The following is a 14,392-nucleotide window of genomic DNA, read 5'->3' on the forward strand; positions in this document are numbered from 1 at the left end:
ACATTTTTATTTAATCTTTGAAAATTCATGACTTGACTTGTGAACGTTGGATTTTTGTTATTTTGGTCTTGTTTGAGTCAGTTTTGTGATGTTTTCACTGGTACTGTGTATGTGTACAAAATACTTTACACATTGCCTCTTTAGTTTAGCCTGACTGCTCTATGCCAAGCTATCAGAGTGTTGGACCTGGCCCTTTTTGCATTGTTATTCCCAAACTTTTGCCTTCTTCCCCCTATTTTTTCTGATCCTTTTTTGATGCCTTTAGGGCTCCGGGCACTTTACCACTGCTGATCAGTGCTAAAGTGCAAGATCTCTCGGTCTAAATGGTATTGGTGATTGGTTCATCCATGATTGGCATATTTGATTTACTGGTAAATCCCCAGTATAGTGCACCATGTATCCCTAGGGTGTGTAAAGCAAAAGCTACTAGTGGGCCTGCAGCACTGTTTGAGGCACACACATGAGTAACCCTGTAAATATGTCTCAGATCTGCCTCTGCAGTGTCTGTGTGTGTGCTTTTAAACTGCCATTTCGACCCGGCAAGCACCCACTTGCCAGGACCAAACCTTCTCTTTTACTACATATTAGTCACCCCGAAGATAGGCCCAAGGCAGTCCCATGGGCAGGGTGCAGTGTATTTAAAAGGTAGGACATGTGCTGGTGTATTTTACATGTACTTATAGTGAAATACTTCTAAATTTGGTTTAAATATTGCAAGGACTGTCTCTCCAATTGTTTAACATGGGGACAGGCTTGAAATCTCTTTTAAGTGTAATTTCCCAATGGGAACAGATAGAGACATGGAGTTTGGGGCCTCTGAATGCACCATTTAAAAATACATATTTTGGTGAAGATGGTTTTTAAATTGTAAGTTTGAAAATACCACTTTTAGAAAGTGGTAATTTTCTTGCTTAACCATTTTGTGCTTCTGTCTGTCTATGGAATACACGCCTGGATCTGTATGATAGTTGGGTTGTTTGTGAATTAAATCTAGGCATTTGCAGAAAGGGAGATGAGGTGTACCCTGCATATCCTGGTAGGTCTTCCTTAGCTAAAGTGGTGGGAGGATCAGACACGCGCGCCTGAATCAGGCTGTGCCTGTCCTTACACAAAGAAGTCTCCGACCCCCTGAAGTGTGTCTGGGGCCAGGGCAGTAAACTTAGGGTATTGTGCACTACATAGACTTTTCTTTCAAGTTTGCCTACTTCAAAGGCAGAAATTGGTATAAGTACTGGACAACAGATTCCACAAAGTTAGAATTCTTCTGGACTGAGGACATACTGCCAGGAAGAAGAGCTGGACGCTGTAGGAGGGACTGCCACTCTGCAAGGTTTTCCAAGGGTTTGGACTGAGCTTGCACCCTGTTGAGAAGTCTCAACAAGCTACCAAAGGGTGAGCTGGGGTTATTGTGGCAGAGTGACTCCCTTACCCTGACTAGAGTGAGGGCCCCTACTTGGACAGGGTGCACACCACTGCCAACTAGAGACCCTACTTACCTGGGATGGGGTCCCCCATCCTCTGGTGTCTCTCTGGTGTGGACGAGGGTGTTCCTGGGGCTTGTGGAGGGCACCTGTGGACCCATTCCATTGTGTTAAACCATTGAAATGGGTCCACAGGTCCCCTAACATGTGGTCTGACCCAGGTGTTAAATAATGGTGCAAAGCAACCTTTGCATCATTATTTAGCCCCCTCCCCCCACCCATGCATCATTTTAGCACGGGGGATAAATATGGGGCTATTGGGTTGGCACCATTTTTTAGATGCATTGTAGGTTCATGCAACTAAAAAATGGTGCAAACTCCAACATTTTGACGTTAGACGAGTCTAACGTCAAAATATAAATATGGAGTTAGTTTTGCGCTGAATTTGCATTAAAAAAAATGATGCAAAAATGATGCAAATTCGGTGCAAATGGGGTGTAAATATGCCCCTAAGTACATTGACTGCAGACTTACTTCGGAACTGGTGCTACTGTCTGACTCTGCGCTACTGAGTGCACCAGAGCCATGGTCCCCGCTGAGTGCAAAGACCACAACAAACGCTGCAGGCCTGATGCCACTGCAGCGCCTCCGAAGTCCTGCCACAGCGTGAGTCCAGAGCGCCGTATCACCGACATCTGTGGCACCTGGTTCCGACTCTGAACAGCACCTATGGGGTGATCGCAACACCAAAAAGTCAATGCCTCACGTCTTGACCTGCTGGATTCATCATCCCCACCGGGTCGGAAGGAACCAACGGCATGCCACCGACACCACATCATCTTCCCTGCAACCGTAAGGAACCAAAGCCTCACCTCCCCTGCCTAGCAGTAAGGAACCAATGCCTCACCTTCCTGGTAGCAGTACGGAACCAATGCTGCACCAGCTCTAGCAAAGCCTCACCCCCCTACTCCGTGCAACATCTTTGTTTCCTTGTTTTCCAAGGTACTGTACGTGGGATCCGTGTGACTCTGTGACAGGCCCTCACTCACTTGCGAGTGGTTTCAGTCTGTTGGGAACGACTCCGTCAAGACGTCCTGATAGCCCCAGTTGGAGCTATTATGTTTCTAAGCGCTATACTAAGATTTAATCTTTGAAAATCCATATCTTTGCTTGTGTATGTTGGATTTCTGTCGTTTTGGTCTTGTTTTTTGCCAATAAATATTGATTATTTTTCTAAATTGATGTGGAGTACTTTTGTGGTGTTTCACTGTGTTACTGAGTGTGTGCACAAATATTTTACACATTGCCTTTGAGGTAAGCCTGACTGCTCGTGCCAAGCTACCAAAGGGTGAGCTGGGGTTATTGTGGCAGAGTGACTCCCTTACCCTGACTAGAGTGAGGGCCCCTACTTGGACAGGGTGCACACCACTGCCAACTAGAGACCCCATTTTTAACACAGAGAGTGAGCACAGGTAAACTTTTAGAGTGTATCTTACTTGTCCTGACTAGGATTGTGGTCCTTACTTGGACAGAATGCAAACCTCTGCCAACTAAAGACCCGATTTCTAACACTGCTTCACATCCTTGGCAACCCATCTTTCTGCCACCTTATCTAGACTTAATATTGTGCTTCTCACTAAATGAAGACAGGTACAGAAGCACCCTGGAAACTAAGGGATTAAACAACTCGAGCAGTTCTTTCATTGCAAGTTTAAATGCAAAGTAAAACATAGGCCTTAACTCCAGTCCGTTCAATATAGACTTAACACACATTTGATTATGAAGTTTATTCGTGAAATATAAGAAAATGGTTATAAGAAGATATCATTTCTAAAGGATTATAACACCAGTACATTTGAATAATATTTGCATATATGCAGTTTACTTAAGATATTCCCAGACTTCTGCTGATATGCACACTTCAATAATATGGCTTCGCAGTGCACCACTTTTACATGAAAGCAATTTACACACGTTAAATATGTAGCTCATTACTCTCTCTTAAAGCATAGTGACGCAGCCACGTTATGCTCTGTCAACGATCTGAGGCTGTGTTGTAATTGCTGCAGCAATGCTTAAGGGTTTGACACTTGAGCTATCTTATAAATGCAGTTACCTTGGCCAAGGATTGGAGGATATGTTTAAATGTTACTTTGGCTGAGGCTGGAGATGAGAGGCTGCGTTGTAAATAGTGGTGCTATGGCTGAAGTCAGAGGCTGCGTTGTAACTGCTGGTGCTATGGCTGAGGTTAGAGGCTGTTTTGTAAATGCTGGTGATATGGCTGAGGATAAGAGGCAGCGTTGTAAATGCTGTTATTATGGCTGAGCTCAGAGGCTACGTTGTAAATGCTGGTGCTCTGACTGAGGATCAGAGGCTGTGTTGTAAATGTTGGTGCTATGCCTGAGGTCAGAGGCCATGTTGTAAATACTGGTGCTATGGCTGAGGACAAGAGGCTGTATTGTAAATGCTGTCAATTTAGCTGAGGATTAGAGGCTATGTTGTAAATGCTGGTCCTATGACTGAGGATGAGATGCTGCACTGTAAATGCTGGTGCTATGGCTTAGGATGAGAGGCTATGTTGTAAATGCTGGTGCTATGCCTGAGGTCAGAGGCCATGTTGTAAATACTGGTGCTATGGCTGAGGACAAGAGGCTGTATTGTAAATGCTGTTATTTTAGCTGAGGATTAGAGGCTATGTTGTAAATGCTGGCCCTATGGTTGAGGATGAGAGGCTGCGCTGTTAATGCTGATGCTATGGCTTAGGATGAGAGGCTATGTTGTTAATTCTGGTGCTATAGCTGAAGTTCAGAGACAGCGTTTTAAATGCTGTGTTATGGATGAGGTTTACAGGTTACGTTATCAATACTGGTGATATAAAGAGGATGCAAGGCTGTGTTGTAATTGCTGGTAGTATGACTGAGAATCAGAGGCTGCATTGTAAATGTTGGTGCTACGTCATTCAGGAAATAGAAAGGTACAACATTTTTAGGTCGAGCGAGCAAGCGCTTTGACCTGTTGTAAGTTATGTGGGCTTATAACCACGCCCACCTCATGCCCATCACTTTCACTCGTTCGTGGGCTTGCTGTTCACAAATCCTTTGTTACAACTGGCAGATGCTTTACGTTTGTCCCTCACTGGGAATGTTTTGGTACTGCCTTGCAGACTGACCCTGTTACATGGATAATTGCACGGTTGCCAATATGTTTGATTGTGAGCGAACTTCTTTTTCCTTTTGTGTCTCTCCTTTTGCGCTCATGCTGATGGCAGACATGGTGCTTTGAATCGGCTCACTTGTCAACTAGTATTTTATTTTTCATTTTCAATGTATGTGTCAAGAAAAGTTCAGTTAGGAATTTACAACGCCAGTAGCTCTAACTAGAGCAACTGCGAGACTGATTGCATTGCAAATGCTTGTTCATTCTTACCTTTGTGATCCTTATTTCGATGGGAACCAGAGATTCTTCCAAAATCGGTATTCTAAGATGCACAGATAGACCTCATGGGTCTGGTCTTCTGGGAGTACTTCTTGCCCAGTAAATCGTGGTGAACAGGGTCCATCTAAACCAGCAGTCTAATGTGAAATGTATACACAGAAACCACTGTGAAAATACCAGTTCTGCAGTAAATCCACAATTCTTATTGATAGCTCCTAATGTACTTGCTGCTGTATTACAGTATGAGGAGTCCCACGCAAGCTGTAATGAAGTATGGGGTTGATATTTTGCTGCTATGCGTATTGCTATTTCGTAATGACCTGACCCCCATGATTGAATTGCAATAAGTAGCATTGTACTTCATACCACAGTGTGTTGTACCTTCATACTTTACATTAACACTTAAATGAGAAAATGTGCCTTCTGCATCTCCGAACGATAGCATTGAGCTCTTAACAGGTTCTGGTCCCTGCAATACAATTTCTTGCATATTGTGGTTTAAAATGAAAAGGGAACTAGCCAAAAAAGGGCATACGTGGTGTTACACAACCTCTTATTACACAACCTCTTTGTTTTCACATTGCCTTCACATTTATTTGTGTGTATTTATTTGTGTGTATCTTTGTTTCACTTCTTAAGCGCATATTTCAAGGAAACCCTGCTAAATGATATCAGAAAGGCCCGAGAGAAGTATCAGGGAGACGAGCTTGCCAAGGAGTTGACCAGGATAAAGTTGCGCATGGACAACACTGAGGTGCTCACGTCGGACATTGTCATTAACCTGCTTCTCTCCTACCGAGATATTCAGGTATGTTAGAAAACAGGAACCACACAATTTCTTGAAAATCTGTATTTTTTGATTGCTTGGGCTACCTTAATTATGACTGGCTATAAAAACTGTCTATTAGACCCAAAGCACAGACTGTATATGAGTCGGTGTACTCCTGACTTACTCCTGGAATTCAGGAGTACTGCTAGAGTAAGTTACTGCAAAATCTTCGTGAAGTGGGTCCTGTGTGCGCCACAATCTCAGGACTGGTTCAATTTATAAATGTGACCGTGAAATGAAAATCTAATGTGCAATGCCTCCCCCTGTACGTTTGCAATTCAATTGCTTAACATTTATAAATATCAATAGTTAAAGCATGGTATTTGGTATTGATACATCACTGTTATCATGATATTATGCAAATTAGAAGTTTAAATTTGTAATTAGCATGACATAATTTCACTGTTACAGACAGTGATATACAATAATGTTCTTCTTGCACACACCAAAGATCATCACTTGGTGAATTCTGTCATCAGAATAGCTTTTGCATTTTTGGGGTCGAGCCTGTGAGTGCCTGCGCTAGTGCATGCGTCTCTCACAAGACTCTAATGTGTACAGTAAAGTGCTTGGAGCCCGCCAGTCCCTCACTGCTTGTTGGTTTGCATGGCACTCTTCTTTGCAGCCTCATAATTCATCAAGGCAGGCCTGGCATCATTCCTGTACCTCGGTGTGGAGCAGGGACCAAGCACAGATTGATTCAACTTAATTAATGCTCGTCCGCTGCTCCCAACATGACTGAGGTACTATTTTAGTCTTTTTACCTTCTAGTGCCCCGCAAACAGAAGGCTTTTGTGACTGTCAAAAACATGCCCAGCAGGACAAACAAAATTGCAAAGTTTTCTTTTTTAAAGCAAACTTTCTTGTATTTTGTCAAATCGTGTTTTCTCACTATCCACTCATGTTTTCTTTTGTTTTTGCTTGTGGGCGCTCTTCTCAAAAGATAACGATTACCTTGTTCGAAATATTGCAAAGTGACATTTTTTCTTTAGTATGTGCAATTTCTGAAATTATGCTTTAACACATAATTGTGCAGTACACCTTAATTCACCCCACTCCAATCTACCCCACTACAATCCACCTCACTTTGCCCCAATCCACCCCACTACAATCCAAACCGCTCACCCCAATCCAATCCACCCCAATTCTCCCAACCCACTGCAATCTAATCTGACCCACTCCAATTTGCCTCACTCTAATAAAAAACAATCTGCACCACTCCAAAACAATCTGCCCCACTTCAATCCAAGACAATCTGCCCCACTTCAACCCAAAACAATATGTCCCACTCCAATCCAAAACAATCTGCCCCATTCCCATCTGCCCCACTCCAATCTGCCCCACTCCAATTCAAAACAATCTGCCCCACTTTAATTCAGAACAGTCTGCCCTAATCAAATCTGCCCCAATTCAAAATAATCTGCCCCATTGCAGCCTGCTACACTCCAATCCAAAACAATCTGCCCCACTGTAATCCAAAACAATCTACTCCACTCCAGTCCAAAACAATCTGCCACGCTCCCATTCACCTGCCTCCAATCTGCCTCCTTTAATCCAAAACAATTTGCCCCACTCCAATCCGCCCTACTCCAGTCTGCTGCACTCCAATTTCAAAACAATATGCCCCACTCCAACTCACCCCACTAAAGTCCAAAACAATCTGTCCCACTATAATCCGCCCCACTCCAGTCCAAAACAGTACGCCCCCCTGCAATCCAATCCAATTCAAACCACCCCACACCACATCAATTTACCCCACTCCAACCCTAACCGCGTCCCCCCCACTCCCATCTAACCTACCCCACATCAACCCAATCCAACCCACCATAATACAATCTGCCCCACTCCAATCCAAAACAGTCTGCCCCACTCCAGTCTGTACCGCTTCAATCCAAAACAATCTGTCCCATTCCAATCCAAAACAATCTGCATCACTCCAATCTGCCCCACTCCAATCCACAAAATCTGACCCACTCCAAACGAATACAATCTTTCCCATTCCAGTCTGCCCCACATCAATCCAAAACAACGTATCACACTCCAATACAATTCAATTTGCCCCATTCCAATCTGTCCCACTAAAACCTGGGCCCACTTTAGTCCAAAATAACCTGCCACACTACAACCTGCCCCACTCCAATCCCAAACAACCCACTCAATCCAAAACAATCAGCCCCACTCAGTCCAATCCAAGCCCACCTCACCTCACCCCTATCCAATCGTACCCCACTCCATCCTAATTCCCCCATCCAATGCACCACAATCCTCCCCACTATAATCCAGTCCACCCTGCCCCACCCCAATCCACTTCAGTCCAATCCACCCCACTCCAGGCCAATCCACCCACTCCAACCCATCCCACCCTACCCCAATCCAACCCACACTACTCCAATCCAACCTACCCAACTCCAATCCAATTCACCTCACTTCCGTAAAGTTCACTGATACCCAATCCAGCTCACTCCAGTACAATTCACCCCACTCTAATACAATCCACTTTAATCCATACCACTTCAGTCCAATCCAGTCCACATTAATCCAGTCGAGTCCACCTCATCCCAAACCACCTTCATCTACCCCACTTCAATCTAGTACCCCGCTTTCCATTCAGTTCACCCCGCACCAATCCAAGCCACCCCACTCCAATCCAGTCCACCCCAAATCTAGTGGAATCCACCACAACCCACTTGACTCAAATTCACCCCAGCCACTTCAATCCACCTGAACCCAATCAAATCTACTCCACCCCATTAAATTACATGCCATCCCAGCCCAATCATCTCCACCCCTGTCCGATCCACCCCAATCCAATTCTCCACACTCAATCCAATCCACCCAACCCTAATCCATCCCACTCGATCCAATCCACCCACTCAATCCAATCCACCTCACTCCAATCCAATCCACTCTACCACATCCCAATCCAAGCCACCCCAATCTGATCCACCCCACTCAGGTCCACTCCACCCCACTCCAGTCCACCCCACCCCACACCAGTCCAATTCACCCCACACCAATCCAATCGACCTCACCTCAATCCAATCCACTCTCTCCAGTTCACCCCAACTAAATCCACCCCAACCCACCCCATTTCAATCCTCTCTATCCCACCCAACTGCAATCCAACCCACTCCACTCCAATCCACCCCACTCTACCACAACCCATCCATCCCACCCCAGTTCAATCCACCACACTCCAGTCCATCCAACCTACTCCACTCCAATCCACGCCACTCCAATCCAATGCACCCCAATCCAATTATCCACCCCATTCCAGTTCAGTCCACTTCACTCTCATCTAATTCATCCACCCCACCACACTCCAGTCTACGCCCACCTCAATGCAGTCAACCCCATTCCAATCCTCTCCAATCCAAACCAACACACCCCACCACAATTCACCCCACCCGACTCCAAGCCATCCCACTGCAACCTACCACACCCGAACTAATCCAGCCCGCCACATTTCAAACCACCCCACTCTAATCCAATCCACTCCAATCCACCCTACCTCACTCTAGTCCACCCCACTTACTCCAATCCACCCCACTCTACTTCAGTTCACCCACTCTGTCCCCATCCAATCCACCCCACCCTATCCCTGTTCAGTCCACCCTACTCCAACCCATCCAGCCTGCCCCATTCTAATCCACCCCACCCCACCCAATCCAATCCACCCCACTCCAGTCTAATCCACTCCACTCCAGTCCAATCTACTCCACCCCACCCCAATTCAAACCACCCAGCCCATCCAATCTAATCCACCCCAATCTCATCCATCTCACCCCATTTCAATCCACCCCACACCAATCCACCCCACTCCACTTAGTCTATTCCGATATAACCCAAGCCAAACCAATATAACCGAAACTCTACTCCAATCCAATCCACCCAACTTCCTAAACCCACTCCAACCCCACTCCACTCTACAACACTATTTGCCACTGAACCACTGAACTCTGCTCAACACTACGACACTCTACTCCCCCACTCCACTCTGACACTCCACACCACTAACTTTTAGCCTTGCTGTACTGCAGCTACACTGGTGTACAACATAGTATAACACATTGCCAGAGCCAATAGTTCTTGTATAGGCGAGACCTATCGACATTGCCAATGCTTGTTTATAGTAGTGTTTGAAGCCGGGACAAGAGAATGGCCAGAAGTAGCAGTAGACGAAGGCCCTAATCATATCGCCCCTGTACTTTTGTATGTGCCACGTGTGGTATTTACAGGATGCATTATTACCTCTCCATTCCAGGGTTGGCCCGTCGGAATGGGGAATAACGGGGTGATATCACGTTTTCCCCTGTTTCAACCTGTTAAACTCAGAATGTTGCAGTGTTTTCTTGCACACATTACATCAGGTTTTACCTGGGGAAATTCGTGTGGGGGAACGCACAGTATTCTCACACTACTTGTGATTATGATGCAGGTTCAGGCTCCTGTTTGCACATTTCCAGCACCAGTAATCGTTTGTGCATGTTGAGATTTTCATCGTCACTCACATACCCATATTTGCATCATCTCAGTAATGCTGCCACATTCCATTTGCAGACAATAAATAAAAGCACCAGATTTTGTAATATTGCATGTGCTTGACAGTGTGTGACAGTACACACCTTCCCAGACTTTCCCAGCAATGATGTCTTTGTTGGCTCCTTCCTCTAAATGCTTCCTATTGCACAATGTCACAGTACCACAGGTCGGTACTATGAACTCGGCACAGAGCACGATACTTTAGGTCCTTGCTAGAGGTCCCTCTGAAGACTGCCCAAAGGGTGCAGTACCTCCGTGTCAGTACTAATTGCTCCTTGAAGTGATCAGAACCGATGAGTTGATGGCCTGAGTTCTGGCCAAAGCTGTTCGTAGCCAAACCAAGAAAGCGGATAGCCACTTTTGGTATTGGATACTCACTGAATTATGTCAGTCACTGTAATGTTATCCCCCTTGCGTGCCTTAAAGAATAAAAACGTAGTTATAAGAATGGCTACAGCGTTCACAATCTGCATAATGCAACATTACAATTTATAAAATGTCACTTGGCACGGTCGGTTACTCTGTAATATATTAGTTTGCATGTTAAATTGCCATAATGGGCTGGCTGAGTCAAGCGCGTTAAAAATGAATGTATTCGTGTCTGCAGGCTATTTGCATTCTCCCTTGAAGTGAGTCCATCATTTTTAATAAAGGCTTGTCGTCTGCTGCCGCTTTGTGAAACCAGGTCCTTTCCTAGAACAGTAGCCCACTCAGTAAGCTCCTCGGCAGTGCAGTGTCAAACTCACTCCCCCGAGCAGTGAGCGAGTCAAGTGAGAGGGGTTTTCCAGACGGACCCCCTCGTGACAATTAGGGTTGGGCCCGCATATCTTGTGAGATTAAAAAATAAAAGACCCACTCGCCCTAGAGCAGAGGTCTTCAAACTGGGGGGCGGGCCCCCCTTGGGGGGCCTCAAGTGATCCCAGGGGGGGCGACAAAATCTGGCCAAAATAAATATTATACAGATAACATGCCTTTGTTTTAAGCAGAAGCATGTTATTGCAGTTTTAAAAAGGTAACAGTACTTAACTGCAATGTTTAAATAGGTTTAGACCTATTTAAACATTGCCATCTTTCTAAAATAATTGTGAAAAATTCTGAGGGGGGCCCAATGATTTTTATTTTTCAAGATGGGGGGGCGCGGCATTAAAAAATTGAAGACCACTGCCCTAGAGGGAGGGTTATTTTACCGTACCCCCATGGACGTCAATTCACCGAAATGCCAGGGGTAGCGGAAGTGACACCACATGCCCTTTGGCCGCCACTTTCACTCATACTTACGCACACACACATTCACACTTACAAACTCACATAAACACACTCACCCCCAAGCATGCAGTCAACATACATTTGAAAACATTTTTACTTACCTCAACTGCCATGGAAGAGCATATGACAGCTAATTTCACTCCATTTTTATTACACTGATAGTGACTATTATTCTGTTATTCACTATTAGTGTAATAAAAACTGACAGAAAACAAAGAGAGTGGAGCCCAACTGCCGCCTACAAGGAGGAGCTGCCACTGTGTTCCTGGCACTGAATTTGCCACCTCTGAGGTCAGAGTCACAAAGGTAGTGCCAGGGGTAGCAAAGGGCAAGCCAGGGGTCGCAGCTGCGACCCCTAATGATGTCTATGTGCACGGTGCACCACGAGAGTAGTGTCATTATTTCAATGATGCCGACTTACGTGCTCGCCAGGTCCACAGGTGTGTTGCAGTGTTAATGGGTCATGACTGGAGTGGTACGGGATGGAATGGATTCTTTTCCATTACAGAAAACAGGCTCCTCAGCTCCTATCCCCCAACCCCTCCCCCAACCCGGATGAAGGAAAAAAATCCAGAGGCCATGGTAGCAGTGGCTTCCCCAGCCCCACTAGCCTGCTCAAAGCAAAGAGTCTGATAACAGACAGGCGTTCACGGAGAGATGCCACAGGCAAGACACTCTCCATATTGGCGCTAAGGTCCTATTGTACAGCGTCATGTTTACATAAAATGGGAAGAGCGAGCTTCTAAGAAAAACCATCTCTGCTATAAAATGTGACCGGCTTCACGGGAAGGTGTAATTTTAATAACACTGTCTCCCACCTCCCCGAAAAAGTTCAAATGTCTGTTCGGTATCTCCACATCTGCGTGTTTTGGAGTTTAGCTGCTAACAATATACACATAATAGTACAATTTGTTATGCAACTATTTGTTGTGTAAACACTATGGACTTCGAATGACACAGCAATTTACCGCTCTGTGATAGCTTCTCAGTAATAGTCTGTTTTGTAGCAACATTCACAGCAAACTTGAGGACAGGAATCTTCCCGCAGTTCATCCGTCAATAATAATCTGCAAACATTTATATACGGGTATATTCTGAGGTCATTATGCACATGAAACCATAGAAACCTTCAATCCTACATTTGTAGTGGTAGTGGAATTAACATCCCACATCTCTCTTATCATGATCTGTCAACAGACTTCATTTTGCTGCAGGGAGGGCAAGTAGAAGCAATTGTTAGGAAATAACAAAGGCATTTAGGCCCATATTTATACTTTTTATCGCCGCATTTGCGTCATTTTTTGTCGCAAAAGCGGCGCAAACTTGCAAAATACAATTGGGGCCCATATTTACACTTATTTAGCGCCGCGTTTGTGTCATTTTTTGACGCAGAAGCAGCGCAAACTTACAAAATACAGGCCCGTATTTATACTTTTCTAGCGCCGCTTTTGCATCATTTTTTGACGCAAAAGCGGCGCAAACTTGCAAAATTTAATTGTATTTTGTAAGTTTGCGCCGCTTTTGCATCAAAAAGCGGCGCAAATGCGGCACAAATAAAAGTATAAATACGGGCCACAGTTGTAGTTTGTAAGTTTGCGCTGCTTCTGCGTCAAAAAGCGGCGCAAGTGCGGTGCTAAAAAAGTATAAATATGGGCCTGTATTTTGTACGTTTGCGCCGTTTTTGCATAAAAAAAAACGCAAATGTGGCGCTAAAAAAGTATAAATATGGGCCTTAGAAACTATTGGAGACTGATGTGTTTGACTTTTTCACTATATGACGTAGTGCATTCCAGTTAAGGGGCTGGTGGTGCTGCACCTAAACATATCTATTTGGAATGGTACTGAAGTGGGGTATTTGTGTTACCACATCTATTTTTGTAAGTTGTTCAGTACTTTCACCTCATGGCGCTGCTTTAAGGTGTTGCCAAATGTTCCAAATAGCATTCTCATAAGGTGTAGGTACAACATTAAATGCTTATTAGCCTTTCATTGGAGCAGGAGAAGAGGAGGTATAATTTCCCCAAATCGACCTTAGTAGCTACCATAACTTCACACAGCCTTCTGCACACACATAACATGGGTTACTTGACCTTGAAGCGTTGAACTAATTAAACGATGCTAGATAGAAACCGAAAATACAACAATTGACAAAGCTGAAGGAATACTTACTTCCAATACGTCCTTAGCCCGATGTGTTTCCTCATCCTATGCCGTGGAGGGCAGTCACTCATCTTTAGGCACCAGGAATCATCCGATTTTGACCCGGAGCACAAGAGAGACACATAGAAAATGGAGTAAGTTAAACAGTGAAAAATGGAGAAAGCAAGGGTGAAAGAGCTTTCTGCAAAAAAGTGAAATAAACAGAAGTGTAGGGTGGTGGGCTGGAGGTATGAGGTAAAATCAAAAGTAGGCAGTCTTTTCATTTGGCAGCCCTAGCATTGAGCATTGGGAGCAGCGAACTCCAAATTAAGACTTTGAGTTTGTGAACATACTTATTTTTAAATATTCAACGCTATTCACATCCTAGCACACAGAGATTGCAGAAAGCAGTATAAGGACTGTTGTTGTCATTTCTAATGGTGCCTATGAGGTGTAGGCAAAATATGTCACCTGCTTGATCCTCACAGACCATTATTATATATCCACTATCTCAGTCCAGGGCTTGTAGTGTCCTGCTGGACACAGTCTAGTGATTCCACCAGCCACTCTGCTGAGGGCTGGCTTCCACACTCACCCCCATCCGTCCAACACAGGCGTCACCAGTCAAGTGACCCTGCTAATAAATAGGGCGGGGAGTACGTGCCCGAGGCCAGTTGTATGAACCCACCATGCTGTGTCCATGTCACTCATTCTTAGTAGCATGAGGGCATAGGGCCCCCAACACTACAGGGCTTATTAC

At 44.9% G+C, this 14,392-nt stretch overlaps 1 protein-coding gene across 1 annotated transcript in view; it reads left to right on the top strand.

The window, feature by feature from the left end:
* The window catches only part of MAP3K15 (mitogen-activated protein kinase kinase kinase 15), a 1,103,876-nt gene that overhangs the window by 518,644 nt on the left and 570,840 nt on the right, over positions 1-14,392 (top strand). Inside the window, exon 5 of the mRNA XM_069204696.1 lies at positions 5,496-5,664. Within this exon, the coding sequence (XP_069060797.1) occupies positions 5,496-5,664 (169 nt within the window). The remainder of the gene's footprint in view (positions 1-5,495; positions 5,665-14,392) is intronic.

Source organism: Pleurodeles waltl, chromosome 8 (assembly GCF_031143425.1).
Source record: "Pleurodeles waltl isolate 20211129_DDA chromosome 8, aPleWal1.hap1.20221129, whole genome shotgun sequence".
NCBI classification, from domain to species: Eukaryota; Metazoa; Chordata; class Amphibia; order Caudata; family Salamandridae; genus Pleurodeles; species Pleurodeles waltl.